Source organism: Falco peregrinus, chromosome 2 (assembly GCF_023634155.1).
Source record: "Falco peregrinus isolate bFalPer1 chromosome 2, bFalPer1.pri, whole genome shotgun sequence".
NCBI lineage: Eukaryota > Metazoa > Chordata > Aves > Falconiformes > Falconidae > Falco > Falco peregrinus.
The window spans coordinates 39,143,938-39,163,879 of NC_073722.1; the positions used below are offsets into that span (position 1 = coordinate 39,143,938).

The 19,942-nt window shown below is 49.6% G+C and overlaps 1 protein-coding gene across 2 annotated transcripts in view; it reads right to left on the reverse strand.

The window, feature by feature from the left end:
• Window positions 1-7,528: 7,528 nt before the first annotated feature.
• Window positions 7,529-19,942, reverse strand: part of EXOC6B (exocyst complex component 6B) — a 311,652-nt gene continuing 299,238 nt past the window's right edge. For both annotated transcript variants that reach the window (XM_055795537.1, XM_055795536.1), the window contains exons 21-22: window positions 18,418-18,530; window positions 7,529-13,348 (exon numbers count right to left, since the gene is read on the reverse strand). In XM_055795537.1, the coding sequence (XP_055651512.1) occupies window positions 13,222-13,348; window positions 18,418-18,530 (240 nt within the window). In that variant the 3' untranslated portion in view covers window positions 7,529-13,221. The remainder of the gene's footprint in view (window positions 13,349-18,417; window positions 18,531-19,942) is intronic.

The window sequence follows — 19,942 nt, forward strand, 5'->3', positions numbered from 1 at the left end:
CATCCTGACTGATGCTGCTCACATCACTTCTGCACGCCAAGGGCTTGCTCTGCGCTGCATCACAGCTTTGGGGGACTTCTGACCAGGACCTTAGTAACAAAATACAAGTTGTAGGTCTTTGGTACCCCTGGCTGTCTGCACTCACCCTTTAACCTGGTAACACCCTCATGCTTCTGACAGCATATGCAACCTGAAGCCCAGCTGCGCTATTGTAACCTCCTCCCTGTAAATGCTGTTGAGACCCCTCCTTACACCACCTGCTTTGAGATTAACAAAATATTCTCAGCCACTTTAGCCATGAACTATCCAAAGGGACCTGAACCCATACGCCAGGTACAAAGATCCTTTGATCGTCTCACCAGCCCCATGCTGGGCATGTTTTGCCCATCAAGCAACCAGGCTCCTAACTAGTTGCTTAACCAAGGAAGTTAATTCCTCACCCAAGTTTTGCATCTCTTAAGCAGTTACCTTTCCATAAATGGGAAGGAAGGTACCTTGGAGCAAGATATCTCTTAGCAGGACATGACAGACCATGGTGGGATGGGGAGGGTGGGGCTGAGTATCACAGACACACAGTGAATGCTCAGCTCGGGGCCTCAGGCTGTTGCACTACACTGCTCCACCTCCTGACAACAGTCCGATGCAAAACCACATTTTTCCGGCTGCAGTGACTGCTGGCTACCTTATACCTTGCTCTCAGCCCTCTGAGCAGATGGATATATGTGGACACATCCCAGTCTATACCTAGACAGAGGTGCACAGAAGAGCTGGAGGGGTTTCACAGCACAAGCTGCAATGCCAAGGCCAGGCTCTTCACATAGCTTTCTGCTTTTTCACAAGCCAGGGGAGCTGAGGGCAGCTGACTATCCTGAGAGAAATATCTCAACCCCTGGGGGATATCAGCCAGGGTCTTCCTCTTTACAGCCCTTTAGTATGTGTCTAATTCCCACCAAAAGCAAATTTAGACAATAAGCATTAGTCTCCCAGTGATCTCTCCCTTATAAAGCAACTCTCACCTTCTCCAAATGCCCAAAAGCTGTGCTGCAATGAACAGGAGAAGCTGTAGCTGCAGGTGGGGCTGGGAAAGCTAAGGGAGGAGCACCCACTGCTGGAGTTGCTCCAGCTGGTCTTGCAGAAGGTCCACCCCTCAGTGTGGGCAATATTAAGGATATTCACCTGAAGGGTGCTTTTCCCCTCTTCTGTGGGTTTCTTCTAACCTAAACCATGATGCTGTGAAGAAGTGGAAGCTGCAAGGCAAGAAGGTAGGAAAGACCTGTCCAAACATGACAGCTTAGAGACTGTTGCCTATCCTTTCTTGGACAGATGGGAACAGAAACATGCCTGGAGATCCAGTCACCCCCATAGGCTCTGCTCTGGAAAACCTGTGGCTTTGGATTGTTAAGAGGCTGGTAGGGTAGAGTGAAAGCTTGGTGCCAAAGATCTGGGGAGGAGAAGAACCAAGTGCTGCCTTCAGCCAGGGCTTTTGCACTTCATGGTGGAGAAACGTTACCGGAGCTGCAAGTGATAGCAGGATGGGGCCGTAGACCATCCCTTGTACTCTGCACAGTCCTGGGGCCACTGTAGCTTGAGCCTAAAAAGCAGATGATAGCAGAAAAGACTAAGTTCAGGTTCTCTCCAGGTCTCCGTGTAACCTGCTCCCTGCAGGCAGCAGCTGCCTGGCCCCTCCAGGATGGGTTTTTTTACCAGGACTGTGAATGGAGAAGAAACAGGATCGTCTTCCGCAGTTGGGAGTCCCCTGCATGGTGAAGCAACAAGTGCTCAGGGCCACCAAGGGAGAAGAAAACAGGTCCTGCCATTTCACCAAGGACCATAAGTGAGGACCCGGGCAGCAAGCGTGTGTCTCTATGCCCCCCTCAAAGAGGGAGCCGACATCTGCAGCAGGCCAGCTAATGAATACAAACGACTGCCTCGTGCCCTGCCGGGGGGTCTTTAACACTTCACACGTCTCAGTGACGTTGAGTAATCATCTCCCAAAGGCTGCTCAGGCAGCCCCTCCATCCCATGGCAAGCGGCGTGGAGATGAATGACTGCCAAGAAGACACGGCATTGCAATAATTTTTCATCCACAGTGTTGCTTAACCTTTCATGAGCAAATCAGATTTCCCTGACACTGGCTTGGGCACCGTACCTGCATTAAGCATTGCTGGGTCAGGGAGGGGCAGCTGTGATTTATGCCTTCTCCCTGCTAATCGGATTCTGGGGCAGGCAGATATTGATGGGCGCCTGCCTTTGATCCATGGCTCTCGTGAGCCTTCATTCAATTACTGCCCCACAGAATGCAATTAGCAGGGCTGCGAAGCCACGTGGGTCTCATAATCACGGCACAGAGGAAAGATGAAGGGGCTGTCACCTGGAGGAACGCCACCCGGTCCCACTCTGGGGATCGGATGCACTGCAGTGCCTTTGGACAAAACACTAAGGAAGCATCAGGGAAGAAAGAAGAAAAGCCCTGTTTACCCCAAGCAGTCCCATCTTGCTTCTTCCCCATAGCAGAGCATCACCACATGATGCTCCCACTGCCCTTGCCTCCGTTGCCACCTGGCTTGACCACCCTTGCCCTCTTTGGGCATTGTGACTGCTCTGCCATGTTACCCCCTGCATGACCCAGCTTCACATCCAAAATCCGGTTGCTCCACCTACTGTGTCTCCCTGCCCACATTTCTTCCCCTGTATGTAATGCTCTCTGCTCATTCCTCTTGGATTTCATCCAGTCTTCTTGCCAGGAGAGGTGAAATCCCTTCCTTAGCTGCTTCATCTCCCTCACCCATCCTTATCACAGGTTGTGCTATCTCTGAACTATCTGTTCCTCTCCCTTCTCGTTTGTTTATCTGCTCTAACAACTGCCTTCACCTGTGCTCTCTGGGCGTGTGATGACAGCTGTCTCCATCAGCTTTCTTCCTCCACTTTTGCTTTAAACTCTTCAGCCCTGCAAACTTTGGTCCTTTTGGTCCAGTGTCCATCTTCCCACTCATTCCTTGCTGTCAGGACTGGGCCAAAGTTCATTAAAGATGCCCATATTCTTTTATCCATCTCACACAATCTTCCCAATCCTTCCAGAATTGTTGTTGACCTGTGGCAGAAGACACCTGGAAAATCGCGCCCCCCTCTCCGCACCACCCCCCCCCCCCCCCCCCCCCCAACATCACCACTGACAGGGATCACAATGATGTCAGCTGGGATGAACGGAACAACCACAATGAGTGGAGTGAAGGCAGGAGGGTGTGGGCCACTAGAGTAAAGTGCAGGGTCATGCACCAAGCACAGAGCCCTTCACCTCAAAAGGGCCAACAAGATGAAAGACCTGGATGCGATGGTCACTGCCTACAGCAATTCTGTCATAGCACTGAAAAAGGGCGTTTAGTATCTGGTGAGACATTTCCAGTTGAGACAGTGAAGCATTAATGCCTGTGCACGTGCCAGTCCTGGCAGCTCCTTGAAGCACACACCTTTTTGGTTCACCACGTTGAAAGAGAGGCTCAGATGGGAACATGTATGGGAGATGGGGAACACATATGGAAGATGGCAATCAGAAAATGGAGAGGCACAGGGAGCCTAAGGCCCCTGACCTCTGCTGAGCAGGGAAAACCCCAGGTGAAAAGACAGACTGATTTCTCTCTCTACACACACCAAAAGAGACAACACAAGGTGGGGAAAGAGCTAATAAAGTTGAAGAACAAGAGCTGACATAAAAGCAAGTGCAAACTGGTTTTAGATAAACATTGGCAGGACATGGGACAGAGACTTTCAAGTATCTGAGAAGTGAGATGCTGGAAAGGCTTCCAAATAGGTGTCTGGAAACAAAATCCTCACTTGTTCCAAGGGGGAATTTCAACATGACTGACATCAGTTTAACACCACAGGACCCGATGAGATCAGCCAACACCTCCAAGATGTAGATCCCCAGACAGAGGCTTTGGGGTCTGATGTGAGCCCAGCTGTTTTGGGCAGTATTCCCCTGCCTGTGTCCAGGGACCTACATCCGACCTAATCAACCTTTGGAGCCAGTGAAGAGAAGGGGATGTCTGGGCCATCAGTATCTGGTGCTTAATGAATCTGGGGGCTGGTCGGGAAGCTTTTGGCTTCCTTGCTGTCTCCTGCCTTCAGCCACCACCCTGACTCAGAGTTCAGCGATCACCCGCGTTTGCTATAGCTGTTTTGCAAAGAGTTGAATCCCAAACCCACAAGCAACCACAAGCAGGGAGGTTTTTTCCTCCTTATTTTCTTCGAGGCAGGCGAGACAAATATTTTCAACAGATATTCCTGAGCATTTATTTCCTCCTGTCTCTGTCCCTTCTTGCCTTCACCTTGATTTACCTCTTAACCTCCTTCCTTGATGAGATTGGCTGAGGTTGCAGGAAAGTGGAGTTGTCAGATGAGCCTGTCTCCAGCCCATGGGATTTTCCTCCTTAAGGGCGCCAGCTTCAGCAGCCCCAGGAATGGAGCTGCCACGGGACAGAGTAAGAGCTTGGGACTGGAAGACGGAAGCATCAAGCTGTGGGCTTGCTATGTTGTCATGTCCCACATACAGGACAGTCATCAGTCTGCACGCTTAGCACCCCTGGTCCCATCAGCTGCCTGGTGTCACCGTAGAAAGCAGTCACAAAGTGGGAACGAGGTGGTTGAGTATCAGCTCTGTCAGACCAGACCTAGTGGTAACAGTGATAACCAGGGTGACCATAAGCCCACAGTTACCGCCCTTGCGAGCACAGCAAACCATGCTCTCAGAGCTGTGTTCAGATTAGACAGTAGGAAAGTCTCCGCTTAGGAGGGTGGCGCAGCCCTGGGACAGGCCACCAGAGGTGGGAGATGTCCACCCTTGGAGTTTTTCAAGGCTCAGTCATATAAAGCCACAGCCAACCCGATCTAGCATTAGCAACAGTCCTGCCTGGAGCAGGAAACTGGCCTTAGAGATCTCCAGAGGTCCTGTCCCACTGGAGAGGGTGGGAGCATCTCTAGGTCCAAGCATGTTACAGCTGTGCTGGATCTTCTTCCTTGTGGTGTCCTGCAGACCCCACAAAGCAATGCCGATGGCGATAACCCAGCTAGACTTGCCACTCGGCTTTCATCCCCTGTGCAGGAAACGTAACACAGCGAGCCATCGCACAGAGATGTTAAATCCCCGCATAGAAACTCGGTACCCCACAGAAGACATCAAAATGAGAAATTCTTATTTTAAAGATGAGAAAAGCAAGGCATGGACAACCAAAAGAAGCGACCCAAGGGCTCAGGGCACACTGCCTGCACCTAGCCAGCGACATGGTATGAGGCCAGGGTGTGAGTGGAGGTGTGGGGTCGTGTCTCACCCCCTTGGCTGCACCGTCCCAACTTGCTCTTCTCCAGGGGTGCCTGGGCATGTTCCTGGGGATGGTTTGCTCTTGGAACCGCTTGTTGGATGGATGAGGCTGCACCTGGCATCATCCTCCAACACTGGGCTTGCAACATGTTCCTAGGGGTGGGACAACAGGCTCGCTGCTCTGGCAGCCCTCTGCATGGGATGGGGGGTGGGGTGGGGTGGGGGGGGGTGTCTGTCTGTGTGTGTCTGTGTGTGTGTCTGTGTTCTGTGTGTGTCTCTGTGTGTGTCTCTGTGTGTGTCTGTGTGTGTGTGTGTCACAAGAAGTCCTGAGGACACCTGGGGTCAAAGTCTTGGTGGCATGGGGACAACCAAGTGGCTCTGCTGTGCCACTCAGCTGCAGTGAGGTTGACCCTGCTTTGGCACTGTTTTAGGTGCAGACAGAGCCCACACACACCGTATCACCCAGTCTTTGGTGTAACATCACTGTGTGCTGCAGCATCCTGCATCTGCACCCCAAAATGTACCTGTGGCTGCAGCTCACTGATCCACTGGCTGGGATGGTCCAAGGAGATCTCTGCCCACCATCTCCCACCGCAGCCATGTAGAACATCTCCAGCTCTCCCACCTGGGGCTGCGCATCCCCTGTAGCACGGTCCTGAGCCTGGAGCATCTGGTCTGCTCTTAGCATGGCTCAGCACTCAAAATAAACCAAACCAAGGGGGCAGGGGCCAGCGCTGAAGTCCTTCACCCAGGCACCTTACACAGAGCTGCCCTGTGGGAGCAGACATCAGGCCAACCCATGGTGCTGTGCCGGCTGCTGGGTCACAGGGTGGGCTGGCCGAGCTTGGGGGACTTCATGCATTTTTGGGGTCCCACCTGGACCTGCAGTTGGAGGAGATGGCACTTTCCCCTTTGTTCATGATTGCAATTAACAGGTAGCACCCAAGAATACTCAGAGCTGAACAGATTAAATTTGGTGTGTTCCCATTCTCCTTTTATCCTCTTCTGCTCCATGTGCCCATGCAAACACCCTTAGCAGGGGTTTGGTTAAAATCAGGCACCAGGGAGCACTTTTCCTCTCCACTCCACTGAACTAACACACGGGACTCCCTGCCCCAGCAAGTGACAGAAACCAAAAGGGATACATAGCTTAAAAAGGGTTTTCAGAGAAATTCATGCAATACAGTCCATCCAGGATCCTTTAACACAGCTGCTGCCTTCCACGAGGGAGTCCCCCAACCCATGAACATTCCCTAAATCCTTCACTCCTACACACTGTACCACATCATCTGCCTGAGCCCTTCCACCAGACCTCCCCATCACCCCTACCAGGGGGGCAGGACCTCCACGTCCCCCCCAGCCTGGCACGCTCAGCATCACCTGACCCCATGGAGATGCCCCAGTGCTGTGCCTCTGTTTAGGATTACACGCGGAGACATCCCAGTTAGCCAGTTTTTAATTAGCATGTGTCATGTTGATTTTATATCATTTTAATTTCCTAATCAACGTGCCATGTGGTACCAAGTCAAACATCTTATAGAAACCAAAGTCTACTGCACGTTCAGTTCCAAGGCTGGGAGGTATTTGGGGAATCTAATACCCTAATGCAGTTAGGGCCAGGGAAAAAAGAAAAAAAAGAAAAGAAAAAAAGAAAAAGACCAACATGCTAATATAATAATCAAATTGCAAAGGATGATAAATACCATGAAAGAAAACATGCAATGTGAGCGGGCAAAAAGATTTCCCATAGAAAGCTAATGCAGCTCCGCGTCTCTGCCTCGATGAACTGCCTATTATCTCTGCTCTGCCCTCCAGAGCCTTAATTCCTACTCAGGATTACTTTCCCCATCTGCAAACCTAGATGTAATCAACAAGAGCAAGGCGGCTACTTCTTAAAACACCAGGCTTGGGTTTAATCATGCTTGTTTATGATAGAAACCAATTAAAATAGCCACCAAATTAGGCAAAACTTGGCTTTAGCTCACAGCATGGCAATGCAACACGGGGTGCGGGAGGCAGCGGTCGTTAAAGGGTCGTCTCCCCATGGGACAATCTGTAAATCAGGGTGTTTAAGCAGCAAATCTTTGCTGGTGGTACAAAAGAGATGTTTGAATATTGTCTTTTATGGTATTTAGGATTTTTTTTTTTCCGGCGAGGTGAAGGCAAAGGCAGTGCCTTCGCAGTGATGCACACAGCCACAGCGAGCACCGGCGCTTATTTAAACAGTTATGCTGTATTGTTTAATAGAAGTTACAATAGGATAAATGTACAGTTGAAATCAACATGCTAATTTCTAACGCAATTTAACTTGTAAACCATGCAGTCCATTTTTTAATCAGTCCATCTCTTTTTCTTTTTCTTTTAATCAGTAGCTCTGCTAGTAAGTTTTAAGGAAAAAAAAAAAGTTCCCTTTAAAGTTAAACCTAATTTACTAAATTTTCCCCTTATTGTGCAACGACTTGTGCAAAAAAAGCTGTTTTCACCACATTAGTTTACCAAATCACATCCTTTCCCCACCCACCCCCACCCTCCCCCCCGAAAAAAAGAGAAAAGGCAACACAAGCAGCCAGTGGACAGGGAGGGATGGGGACTGGGGTGTGGGTGTGTTTTTATGTCAAAATAAAATCAAGAGGGATGAGCCAAGGCAGAAAACAACTCCGTGCAGCCTGGATTCCAGAAGCCTGACCCTGAGCTGCCCACGGAGGTTTTGGGGTGCTGCCCCCAAGTCAGAGGAGCTGCAGGTGGGATGGATGCTCCCTCCGGCCAAAGTTCCCCCAGCCTGGCCCCGAGGACCCAGCGCGGCCCCAGGGGCAAGGGATGGGCTTGAGACCCCAGCAGCAGCAGCAGCAGCTTTGGAGGGGAAGCAAATCAACCCGGTCCCCAGATCACAGGCTGAGCTCCCCCTCTCCCTTTGGTGTTTTTGGGGTGAACCCCACCCACAGCGTGGTGTATTTGGATTGCTTCCCTCAAACACACAACTTTCCCAGTTGACAGCAGAGATGGGCCCATCTTGAAGTCATTTGGGATGAGATTTATTTGTCAGTTGTGTTCCCTTCCAGCTCCCCAGCGGTGTGATTAACACGAGTCGTGCTAGTGGGGACACACGCACACTGGGTCTCTGGGCATCACGGAACCAGAGGAAATGGGGCACAGAGACCCCAGCAGCCCCGCGGCACCAGGGAATGGGACATGCACCCAGCTGGAGCATGGGAGGCTGGTTCGATGCTCCAAACCATTTGACAGTCTAAAAAAACCACCAAACCCAATTCAGAATCAAAAGGAAAAGCCAAATGGAGGTGTGATGGAGAGGTAGGAAACAACCAAGGGCAAAGACTTCTCTGCCTGGGGTTTGAATACTGGTTTGAAGGGATGCTGGAGGCACACCTATCACAAACCTCCCTCACCTGCCACTTCCCATCATTGCTACCTCAGGGGGTAAAGGATTTTTACCCTAAAAACGGCTTCAGTACAGGAGGTGCCGACAGCAGCCAATGCCACCGGGCTGGCCCCGACTCCATCTCAGCCTCCGCTTTCCACGCTGCCTCCCAGCATCTTGCAAACAGTCTGGGGCCGGCATGCAAACGCCCACGCCTTCTGCCCAAACATCCATTCTTGCAGCAGCACAAAAGCAGCCAATTTTTAAGAAAACAAAACCAAAACAGCCCCTCAAACAAAGCATCAGCCAGCTTCTCCCCCTGTCATCAGAGCCTGGAGTTGCGGTTGGATGTAGAACAATGCAAAATCACTAAGAGCATCTGACTTGAACTCCAGCCCTAGGAATAAAAAAAAACAACCAAAAAACAACCAAAACCCCAAAACCAACCAACAAAAAAACCCCAGAAAAAACCTCCTCCTCCTCTGTCTCACACACATGCACACGCGCTGATGTCTAACAGAAGCCATCCCCCTCATGTATAGGTACGGTTTGGGCTCTAAGTTAGCACTTTAGAGACCTTATATAAAATTATTCCCAACCCCTGGGCTGCCTGCACAACCCCTGAAGATTACACGGAAGATAAGATGTGCAGATGCTTCTCAGGAAGCCAAACTTGTCTTTTTTGGGTTTTGGTTTGTTTGTTTTTTCCCACTGGTGCTGAAATATGTTGGCTGGGTCAGGGAAAATGTGGAGGATAACCCAGTTTTTTCTACAGCCACTGCTTAAAAAATAACTAAAGAAGGTTCAATGTATGTACATGGAGGTGTTAATAGCAGCATTACTTGTTTTAGGGGTTGCAAATCTTCAATTATAGCAGCGGGTTCTGCCCGTTTCCCATCCCCTTTATAAATTTATAGCAACAACCTTTCCCTTCTAAGCAATACCATCCGTATTGGAGGATACCAATCATTAGCGAGAGATTTAGAGGGGATTTTAAATGTCTTCCAGGGCTTTTTAAGCAATCTGTTTAAAAGATTAATTTTATTTTGAAGGGATGGAACTGCATCTCTCAGAACAAAAAGTTAATTAGGACCAGAGCACCAAAATGCCATTTTTTATCCCGGTCTGTGACTTGCGGTTAGGTGCTTGACCTCCCGAAATCAGAAACTCGCTGCATCTCTGCCTTGGCCGAGTCTGACTTTCCCAGCAGCAAGTTCTGAGCACCAGAAGCCAGTTTGCAGGATCCCAATCCCGGCCTCTCCAAGCAGAGCTTAAAGGAGCAAGGAAATCCACCCCGGGCAAACATGGTAATGCCGTGTCACTCCTCTTTTAACTAAAGCTCGGTGGAGACGACGGGAAAGAGAGCCAGGATGTGGGATGGGGAAGGCTGGGAGCTGTCTGGAGCATTTGAAACAAGGTCTTGCCCCAAGACCCAGCTGCTTTGGGGTTTTTATGCAGGTATACCTTGTGCAATGCAATACAGGGGTCACCCCTGGGAAAGGGGGGGAGGGGAGGGGGGGAAGGAGTTTCAAGGCAGCAGCAGGAGCTGGATGCTTTTTTCGGCTCACACCAACAGCAGCCCAAAGCCCCTTCCCTGTGTCTCGGGGACAGGAGGTGATGCTGCCTGGCGGTGCCTGCTCCTCCTCCCTTCATCCCGCACTTGGCACAGAGGAGAGAAAAATCATCCCGGCTTCAAAGCAGTGCCTTCACCTGGCAGCAAAGCCAGCAGCTGACAAAAGTGATTAAAAATAGTGTTTGACAGTCTATACTCCCACTAATAAAATCTGGAAATGCCGGAGTGCCTTATTTGTCATGCTTGCTGATGCTCAGTGATGCCATTGCTAGCATCTGTAGCAGCTTGATTTGAAGGATTTTAAAGTGCTTGTTACCATTTAATGGCCCTTAACCGAAGCACCCTGTGGACAGAAGCTTCCCCTGTTACTGTCACTATTGGGTAGCTGGGATTTTGTCTTAGTCTCCATCCTCTGGGTAGAAGCTCAGGTCTGATACTTGAACCAGCTGATCCCACCTGCTTTCACAACCCCTTTGCACTCTTGTCCCCACATCTCTCCCATGGTGGCATTGCCGAGGGATGGGGAGGAGGAATAAAAGTGCACTGTGGTCTTGCGGCTCATGGGACACGTCTTGGCTGGAGGGCTGAGGGCTCTCCCATTGGTGCCAGGACTATAAGGGCCCATCTGCTTCCCTTCCCTGGCAATGTGGCGAGGAAGAGTTTTCTATCGGAGTCCAGCATGCTGGGAATTTTTTTCTTCTCCGTTCTGCAGGATTTGGGATGCCAAGATCAAGCTGGGGATCGCCAGGGGCTCACAGGGGTCATGGTGAAGCCTCCAGCCTGGTTCACGCTCAGGTCCCTCATTTCGGACAGCAAGAAAGAGGTCACCAGCAGGGAATGGGCTGAAGTTCATTTCACCTGTCCCTCTGAAAGCCTTCGCTGGGTCATATGTAGATGTATCTACAAAGTTGATCCATTTCTGGCCATGCTAACACCAACTTTCGTTCAGCTGCTTCTTTTCCCCTCCATCCTTCTTACATATACTTCAGAGAGGCATTAAGAAGAAAGTAACTTCTGAGCCCCCTCAAAAGCAAGGAACCGTATGGCCAGGTTTGGTTCTTCCCTCTTAATGAAAATAATCCACTGGTCTTCATGGCTGGAGACCGCTGGGCCAGGACAACAGCCCAGAAGGTCATTGCTGATAACATGCCTATTTATTTTCAGGGTTAAGTAACACGTACCCTTATCAAAAAGAAAACAAACAAAAAACCAGTATTGCTGAGGAACAAGGAGGGAAGACAAAGCACCACCCCCTTCATGCATCCAGAGCTTGAGGGTCAGAAGAGTCCCCCTCAGCAAAAAGTGCACGTAGTCAGAGAGCACAGGGACTGAATGCACCCACAAAATGCTGCTGCCCTTCTGGAAATGCCATGTGGTGACGTGCGAACAAGTCCTGTCCCTCCATAGCTTCAGGAGTCTGCACTGAGGGAGTGGAAGGAGAAGGAATCTTGCTCTGCAGGTCAGCAAAGCACCCTTCCATGTCCAGGAGCAGTCTGAGGGCTGAGCACCCACCGCCTTCAGACCAGGGTAGGAGATGTTGCCCGTGCTGAAGCAGCACTGCCAGAGCTGTAACATCCACCAGGAAGATTTTAATTCCCTTTAATGTCAGGGTTTGGGAGGTGGGGGAACCAGCTGGGTAAGCTTTCACTTGCAGTAATTAGAGTAAAAAGGGCAACGAGAAGATAATGGCGAAAGCCCCCTCTCTCTGTAACCTGAACCCTGGGATTAAAGTCCTGTTGGTAGTGTTCCCATCCTCCTCAAAGGCTGTCTTGATTTGAGCAGAGGATGTCTGGGCACCTTCAGAGCAGAGGGGAATTTTGTCCGTAGGCACTTCTAAGCTGGGGGGAGCTGAGCGATGCTGCTCCATGGGGCATCTCCAGCCACCTCTGCTTCAGGGACCTTCAGGAGGTTCCCACTCTGGGTCCTGGCTGGTGGTGAGTTTGCAGGGCTGCTCCTCAAGCCAGGGCACTCGCAGGAAGCAGAGGGACTTTACCCCACCGCACAGTGTCAGGAGAGGAAAGATAGGACACCAGCATGGAAAAGCGATGCAGAGAGGAAAAAAACCCTGAACTGAGAGCCCTGGACACTGGCAGAGCCCAGCCTGCCTTTGCACCGTCCCTGCTGAGCATCCCTCTTCTCCCAACCCAACCGTGCTGGATGTGAGCCACAGCACCCCAGCACCAGACCCCCAGTGCCGCAGGACACCCTGCCAGATCACCTTCTGGTTCTCCCTTCTCAAATTTAATTAATGAGGCAGGTCTCAAAGCCCTTCTACATTCAGTGCAGGTCCAAAAGACACCGGCAGGTCCTAGAGATGAAGCTCAGGGGGTGGCTACGCTGATTACAGACATGCGGGAAAGGGTTGCAGCTCCAGCAATCTGCAGCCTAAGGTGGAAATCAGTCCCCAGAGGTAAAAAAGAGGAGAAAAGCTGGGGAAATGAGTTTGCCTCTTCTCCTACCAAAATCCAATATGCAAGCTGGCCAGACACGCTAACAGGTGACCCTCTTTCTAAACGTGCTCCTTTTACCGGAACCCATGAGAAGAACCTGAAACCATGACTCCTCCCTATATTTTTTGTTTTCATTTGTTCTGCAAGTGAATAAGTTAACAAAAGGAAGTCAGATAATTCTTTAAATTTGGCTTATTAAAAAAAAAATAATATCTGGGTGTGAACTCTGTGAACTTCTCTCTCAGGCTTCAAGATTTACCATCACTTTATAAACCCCTGAAAATAGAAGTTTATAATAGGAGACTCCTGACACCACCTTCACGAGCAGTGCCACCTATCTTCCCCGGGATTGTTTAACAAGGAACATTTTGTCATCAGGGCAGGTTTCATGAATACTATACAGGTGAATAAAAAAATACATATAATCTCTTTGAACAAGAATCCCAAGTCCAGGCATGTGGAAGGCTGTGGCGCAGGGACCGGCGTGGGCAGGAGGTCCCCGAGTCCCTCACGAGTGATGGCTGTTGATCAGGCTGCGGAGCTGCTTGGCCACGGTGTCTATCAGCTTCTGCTTGTCCCTCTCGTTTTTCCGAAACTGGGCAAAAACGTTGTTTTTTCTGCTCGTGTCTCTCATCCTGCACAGAGCAGAAAGAGGTTATGGCACAGGTATCACTGCTCAACGCTGCACCCAAGCCCCATGACGGAATCACACAGTGAAGTGCCCATACTCAGGCTCTGCTAGAGGATGGGACTGCATCTAAAGGTTCTACCCCAGTTTTTATCACCTTTTTGTGTAAAGATGGGCATACTAAGCCATGTGCAGGTTTTACACAGTTTCCATTTCTGCTTTAAACCCTGCAAATCCCAATCAATGTCACCATAGGGTCTATCTTGAATGCCAAAACGCATGAAAACCATAAAGTCTCTCATTCTCCCCTTCCAAACACCTTTCACTACATCCCCATGTCAGCTTCCGAAGTGGTAAATGACAACACTGCAATATTAGGAGGAAATAAAAAATTAGCATCAAATCCACAGCATTACAGCTTCTTACTTGAAATGGTGCATTGCATGCAGACAAGAGATGCAGCTTTTGGGGCAGCCAGAAAGGTTCGGAGTTGTGAACTTAAAAATACTATACAATATTATATAGTATAATTTATATTAAGGGAAGGAATCCAGCACTGGTTTTCTCAATTTACAAATCTTCCTGAGATTTGTACTTCTTTTAAAATTACATGAAGTAGCGCACTGGTCTCCATGAGGTCTCCAAAAAGCTGGAGACAAGAAGCACGGGTGGTGGGATGGGACCTGAAGGCGAAGCTGGTGCAGCTCCATCTCTCTCTGTCATGCAAAGCTGGGGGTTCATGCATGCTTGCATTTGCGGATGCATATTTCAGGGGGGGACAAGGTCTCAGTGCACGCTCCAAGCGTGAGCTTTAGGCAGGCAGGGCTTGTGCTGGGAAGGGAAACCACCCCAACAAGGGGCAACCCTTCAACAGCTCCTGAAGGTATCAGGCTCCCAACATCCAACTGCTGCTTTTCAGCCGGCACCGCTCTTCTGTAACACCACAATTTGTAAATGATTTTCTCCGTAAATCAGATCTGGCAGAGGCTGATGGTGTTGGACGAGATAATAAACCTGTGTTTTCGGCTCTGGGGACCTAAATGAAGCATTAAAGTGACGGGACACAGTGCTGACAGTCCCTGGGAAGTTGGCACTTTATCAAACAGGGGAAGTTTTGAGTTAACAGTACAAATCAAACATCTTGAAACTTATTTAGCTGATTAAAAAAAAATAAATCTAAGTTTTTTCACGCTTCAATCTTCCTAAAAAGAGCCAATGGGAATCTGAAATGTGCCCAAAACCATCCAGCTTGGAACTGGAAACAAGGATAACAACTTTATCCCAAAGGCTAATTTGCTGAAGTTGTAAGTGCCCAAAGACACAGGATTATAATCGAGCTGCTTTCCCAACAGTAACAAGATAGCTTGGAGCACTTTTATTCAGCAAAATAAGTATTTTTTTTCTTTCTCTATTTTTTTTTAACCTAAGTAGGTTGCCAGCTGCTCTGCTGCAAGAACCAGGGAGCGATCGCACCGATGGGAAGCAGTGTTTTTGAGTCGCACAGGTTAGAGGTGTCCCAGCATCATGAATTTTGGAAACAAGCATCCTCCCACAGGACAGCTCCAGCATCACTATACAGCTCCAGCAGGTCTCAAAGCACTTTACCAGGAGGGCTGAGAGCTCTGTTTGCCTTTCACAGGCTATATGGGGACATCAGAGGCACTGGAAATAAACCTGTACCTTCAGAAACCTCCACCCAGCGCTGTACCCATCACTCTCCATCACTGCCTGCTGCAGTTACCCCCAGGTAACGCATGGGGAATTTACAGCAAAGCGTCCTCTGCCCTAAGAGCCCCCTCATCCTGGGCATCCTCGAAGCCATCTCCAGTCCCATGGGAGCTGTTCAGGTCCATGAAATATTTATGAAGTAATGCACGCTGTATGCAAGAAAAGCTTCATGTCTGTTTGAACGATTAGAAAGGCGTTGCATGAATAAAGCTACCGGATCAGGAAAAGCATTACAGTCGGAGCGCTGATCCCATAACAAACCCATGCAGGTGGATCTGTTAAAGGGAGGACCAGTGTCTGGGAGGGACGGGAGCTGTTGGTACCTCCAGGCATCACTTGAAGGTAGAGGCACTAAGTTATTAAGTATTAACGAACTAAGTTGCCTACAGGGGACAAAATCCTGCAGAATTCGGGTTGTGCTGTGTCAGGGACCAGGCATCCTTGGGAATGGCATCCTTGGGAGAGGCTGAGCTTGCAGATCTGCTCAGGGAGCCCACGCCAGCTCTGGTTCTGCCATCGCAGCCCTGCAGACGGACACTGAGTCGACACATTGTGGTTGGTGTCAAAGGCATTCAGAAACGCCAGCCTGTTTCAGTTCCAGCATTCGGCTATAGGAAGCACCCCATCCCAGATCCAGCGGTGCATCCAAAGATCACGAATTATCAGGTCTGAAAGAGGGAGGCAATGCTTCTGAGCAGCTAAGCAGCTCTTTGGAGGATTGATGCTTTTATTTCTTTAGAGTGTGTGCCTGCAGAGCCCTGTGACAACCAAGCCTAGGTTTGCAATGTGGTCCCTGTGCGTTAGTGCAAAAATTAAAAGTAAGAGAAGGGAAAGAGAGAGCTCAGCGCTGTCCCCACTCCTGTCAACAAACACCACCTTCAATAGAGACAAGCTTTGTTTAAATTAATCTATAAGAAAAAAAAGCAACAGAGTAAAAGCTCCTCTTTTAGCTCTAATTAGTGCATTTGAGACGATAAAGTTACCGGAGGGAACCGTTTCAAAGACAGCTTGCATTTAGATCATTTAGTGCTCCATTTAAATCAAACAATAAAGTCACTGCAAGGTGAGGGTAAAAGCCCAAGCAAGCAGCATACTTACACTCGTGATATCCTATGAGAGATGTGTGATTAGGAAAAGAGATAATGATGAAAACAGGTTACAAAATGAACCAGCGGATCAGAATTTCACGTCGCCTTGTCGGCAAAGCTTGGCTGCCTAGGGAGAGGGCTGGAGAGGTGGGCTCGGAGTGTGGAGGGGAGCAGATGTGCCTGAAGCTATGGCCAGGTAAGTGCAGAGTCTTGGGGGAGCTGGTGGATGACGCACAGAGAATCCCCAGAGGGCCTGAAGCCTGAGCGGGGAGAGGGCAGAGCCCATGGGAGCATGCAGGTGATGCCATGCCAGTGATGCCACGCCACAAGGATGCAGGAGGTGCAAGTGCCAACCTGGTGACACCACCGGGGCTGCCTCCAGAAAGCAAACTGGATACATGAAGATGGGCCTTGAAATGAGATCCCTTTTGGAGAGAAGGCTGGCAAGCCGAGCTGGGGTTTGTGGCTTTTTAATACCACCACTGAGCATGGATGCTGCATGCTCGAGTACTACCTGGGGAAAGGCCAGGAGCATGGAGCTGCCCTCCTGTCCTACTGCATTCCCAGCAACTGCCACAGCTCCCAGCTCACTGCCTGCTTCCAATTCCCTAGCTCTTCCAGCTGCCTCATGTCCCAGCTCTCAGATACCTGACAGCTCTTTATTTTACCATTTTACTGATAGTTCTCAATATACCTCACACATTTGCATCATGGATGTCGGGTTGTGAATACGTTGCGAATAACACAGCTTATTCCACAACACTTATAAATACGTATATAAAAACATTGTTGTAATGTATAAAAGTGCTTTACACACGGTAGCTACCTAAGTTTAGTCTGTGTACCATACTGATAACACCTGGATGTCATGAGTTGCTGTGAAATTAGCAGAAGAGGAGGCGGCGGTGCGATTAGGTGGGCGGCAGATAATACAGACTCCAAAGCTCAGAAGAGGTGGGTCTTCTAAAAGCAAAGCCCCAACACTAAACTAGTCGGCTCCTACTCTGCCAGCAATAGAGAGAGGTACTCCAAAAAATGACTCAAATTCCTCCTCAGGGTCTGATTTCACGGTAAATCTAACTAAATCTAATTGCAGTTTGCTTATCCTGCCTGCTCCTCCATAAAAGTCTTAGCAGTGGAGTGCCCACGGCATGAGCTGCTTGGAAAATTATTAATTATAATTTTTGGCAGGTTACTTCTCTGTCAGCTCAGCTGGAAGACCAGCTGTGAGGTCTGATGCTAGCAGAGGGGGTAGGAGTAGGGCTGATCCTCCCAGTGAGACCTAGAGAAAGGGTCAGCTGGGGCACCTCCTACCATGGGCAGGGTGGGTGCCTGGTGGCACTTCTCTCCCACATACTAGAGGAGTTACAAGTGAAGCAAATCTCACTCCTCAGGTCTGCAGCAAACTCATGAGCTTTCCTTCCTTGCTGCTGGCTTGTAGGACTGGCACAAGCCTCTCTGTGCTTCAGGAGGGATCCCAAAGCTCTCCAGATGCCATGTGGTGCTTGCCCGGCACATCCCGGCGCTACTCCTTGGCATCTGCAGGGTTTGGGCTGAAGCTGTGCAAAGCATATGAGCTACAGGCTTCAAAGAGGCTCAGATTCAGCCTTATCAAAGCACATGTCCCTGCTAAGGGCAATCCCCAGAGCACACAGCCACCTCAAGGCACCATCCCTGTCCCATAGCTGGGCTTTTTAGCACTTGAGCCTCTTCCTGGATCCAAGAGAGTGAAAGGAGAGGGAGAGGGTGAGAATATTTTCAGCTGGAAGTGTCCTACAACAATCATCTAATCCAATTGCCTGACCACTTCAGGGCTGACCAAAAGCTCAAGCATATTATTAAGGGTACTGTCCAAATGCCTCTTACAACACTGACGGACTCAGGGAAGTTACATGTACCTGCAGGCTCCCCAATTTTAAATTATTTTAGGAGCTTGAGATACCTTTACAGTGGAGTTCTGTAGTAAGACAAAGACAACTCTGCTGAACAGTGAAGCAAGAAGACAGACTCTCAGCCAAGTCAATGCATTTTGGTACAAAACCTGGGATTCAGGATAATGGGATAAACCAGGATTTTTCTATTTAACCTCCCACTGTCCACCCAGGGGGGCAATCTTTGCTCCTTGGATCACAAGGAGCCTCCTGCTCCCCAGGCTGCTCCATCCCAGCACTGCACACGATGGAATGAGCTACTAAAACACGCGCTTGCCCAGAGCGAGATGGGGATGAAAACTATCCTGGGTGTCCAGACCCACACTCACTTTTCCAGCAGGATGAGGGCTGTCGTCGGGTTCACGCGAAGATACTTGCACGTGGGTTGCCCGTAGTCAGCCAAATATGTTGACCAGTCCCACTGGATGAACAGATCTAAGAGCTGAAGCAGCCGCCGGAAAGAAAAAACAGATACAAGATATTAAAAAGCTGGTGAGAGAGCAGGTGGTTTATCTGAAAGCTGGAAAAGATCCTGGGCAGGTAGAGTTAGTGACAAAAAATGGTTTGTAGTCTTTATTAATTTATTTAATATTAGCTTGCTAATATTTATTAACTTATTCATATCAAATTATAAATTTATTAATATTTAATGTTAATTTATGTAGGGCTGTATTAATTTAGCCACAGTGCATTCCTGCTACGTTATCTCCACGTTGGGGGTGAACTAGTGGTACAGGGGATATGAGGACTGAGAGAGCCCAATGAGGTGTATGGCAAAGAACCCCAGCGCCCCGATGCTCGCAGCTGTGGCAGGAGGGCACTTCTGGGGTCAGAGTCACCACACAATTAAAATTCTTCTGTCCCCAAGTAACCCCCAGCATTGTTTGAAGCACGCCACAAGGTTTTTTCATCACACTTGCTACACCTCAACATCTTCCAAGCGCTTTGTAAGCATCTCTAATGATGAGAGCTCCCTGGGGAGGTGTGGGACCCATTCAGGACCTCAGGGGTTCATCTTGGGTGAATGACTGGGAGTCCCAGGTAGTTTCCAGACAATTGTAAGAGAAACCACAAGCCCCTGGCAGCAGGGTAAGGCAAAGGCAGATTAATTCAGCTGTCTGTGACGGTCCCTGCTCCAGACCCATAAAATTTGCACCTGAAGCCCTTCACCTCTGCAAAGGGCCCCCTCAGTGCCCCATTGCTCCCAGCTGATTCAGGTGAGGGATGACCAAACTACAGACCGGGTTTCCTAAATGCCCTCCTCCACCTCACCTTTCACATCCTTATTTTCCTTCAAACCCAAACAGCAGCTCCCACGTCTGTCCCACACGAGGACCCACCCACCCCTAAGAGGACTTGTCTCTCCATCCACCCAGCAGATCACAGCTGAGGATGTATGAGGTGCAGCCTTCATCTCCATCGTCTAAAACAGGTTAATTAAGAGCAGCTGCATTCCCCCCCCGCCATCAACCTTTTGCCTCAGAGAGCTGCTGTGACCACTCTATTGCAGGACAGGCTGCCAAGTGCACGGACATCTTCATCGCCCACGTCTGTGTGTCCCAGCACCCACTGCTGAAGCATGGAGAAGGAGGACCATCCCACGGCCAAGCAAGGACCATAGAGGGCTCATTGTCCCCACGTCTCCATGGTTTTCCTGGAGGCTCCAGCACTGTTTAACAACACATCCCACCCTGCCAAGAAGGGGATTTAGCTCCTCCGAGACCTCAAGGTACAAAACAAAAATGTGCAACAAGATTCTTTTTGACTATGTAGGTCAGGGCAAAGAAAACAAGCTGTCGGGAACAATCCCCTGGCTGGCGGGGGGGACGGATTAGCCGAGACCTAAGAGGGCTT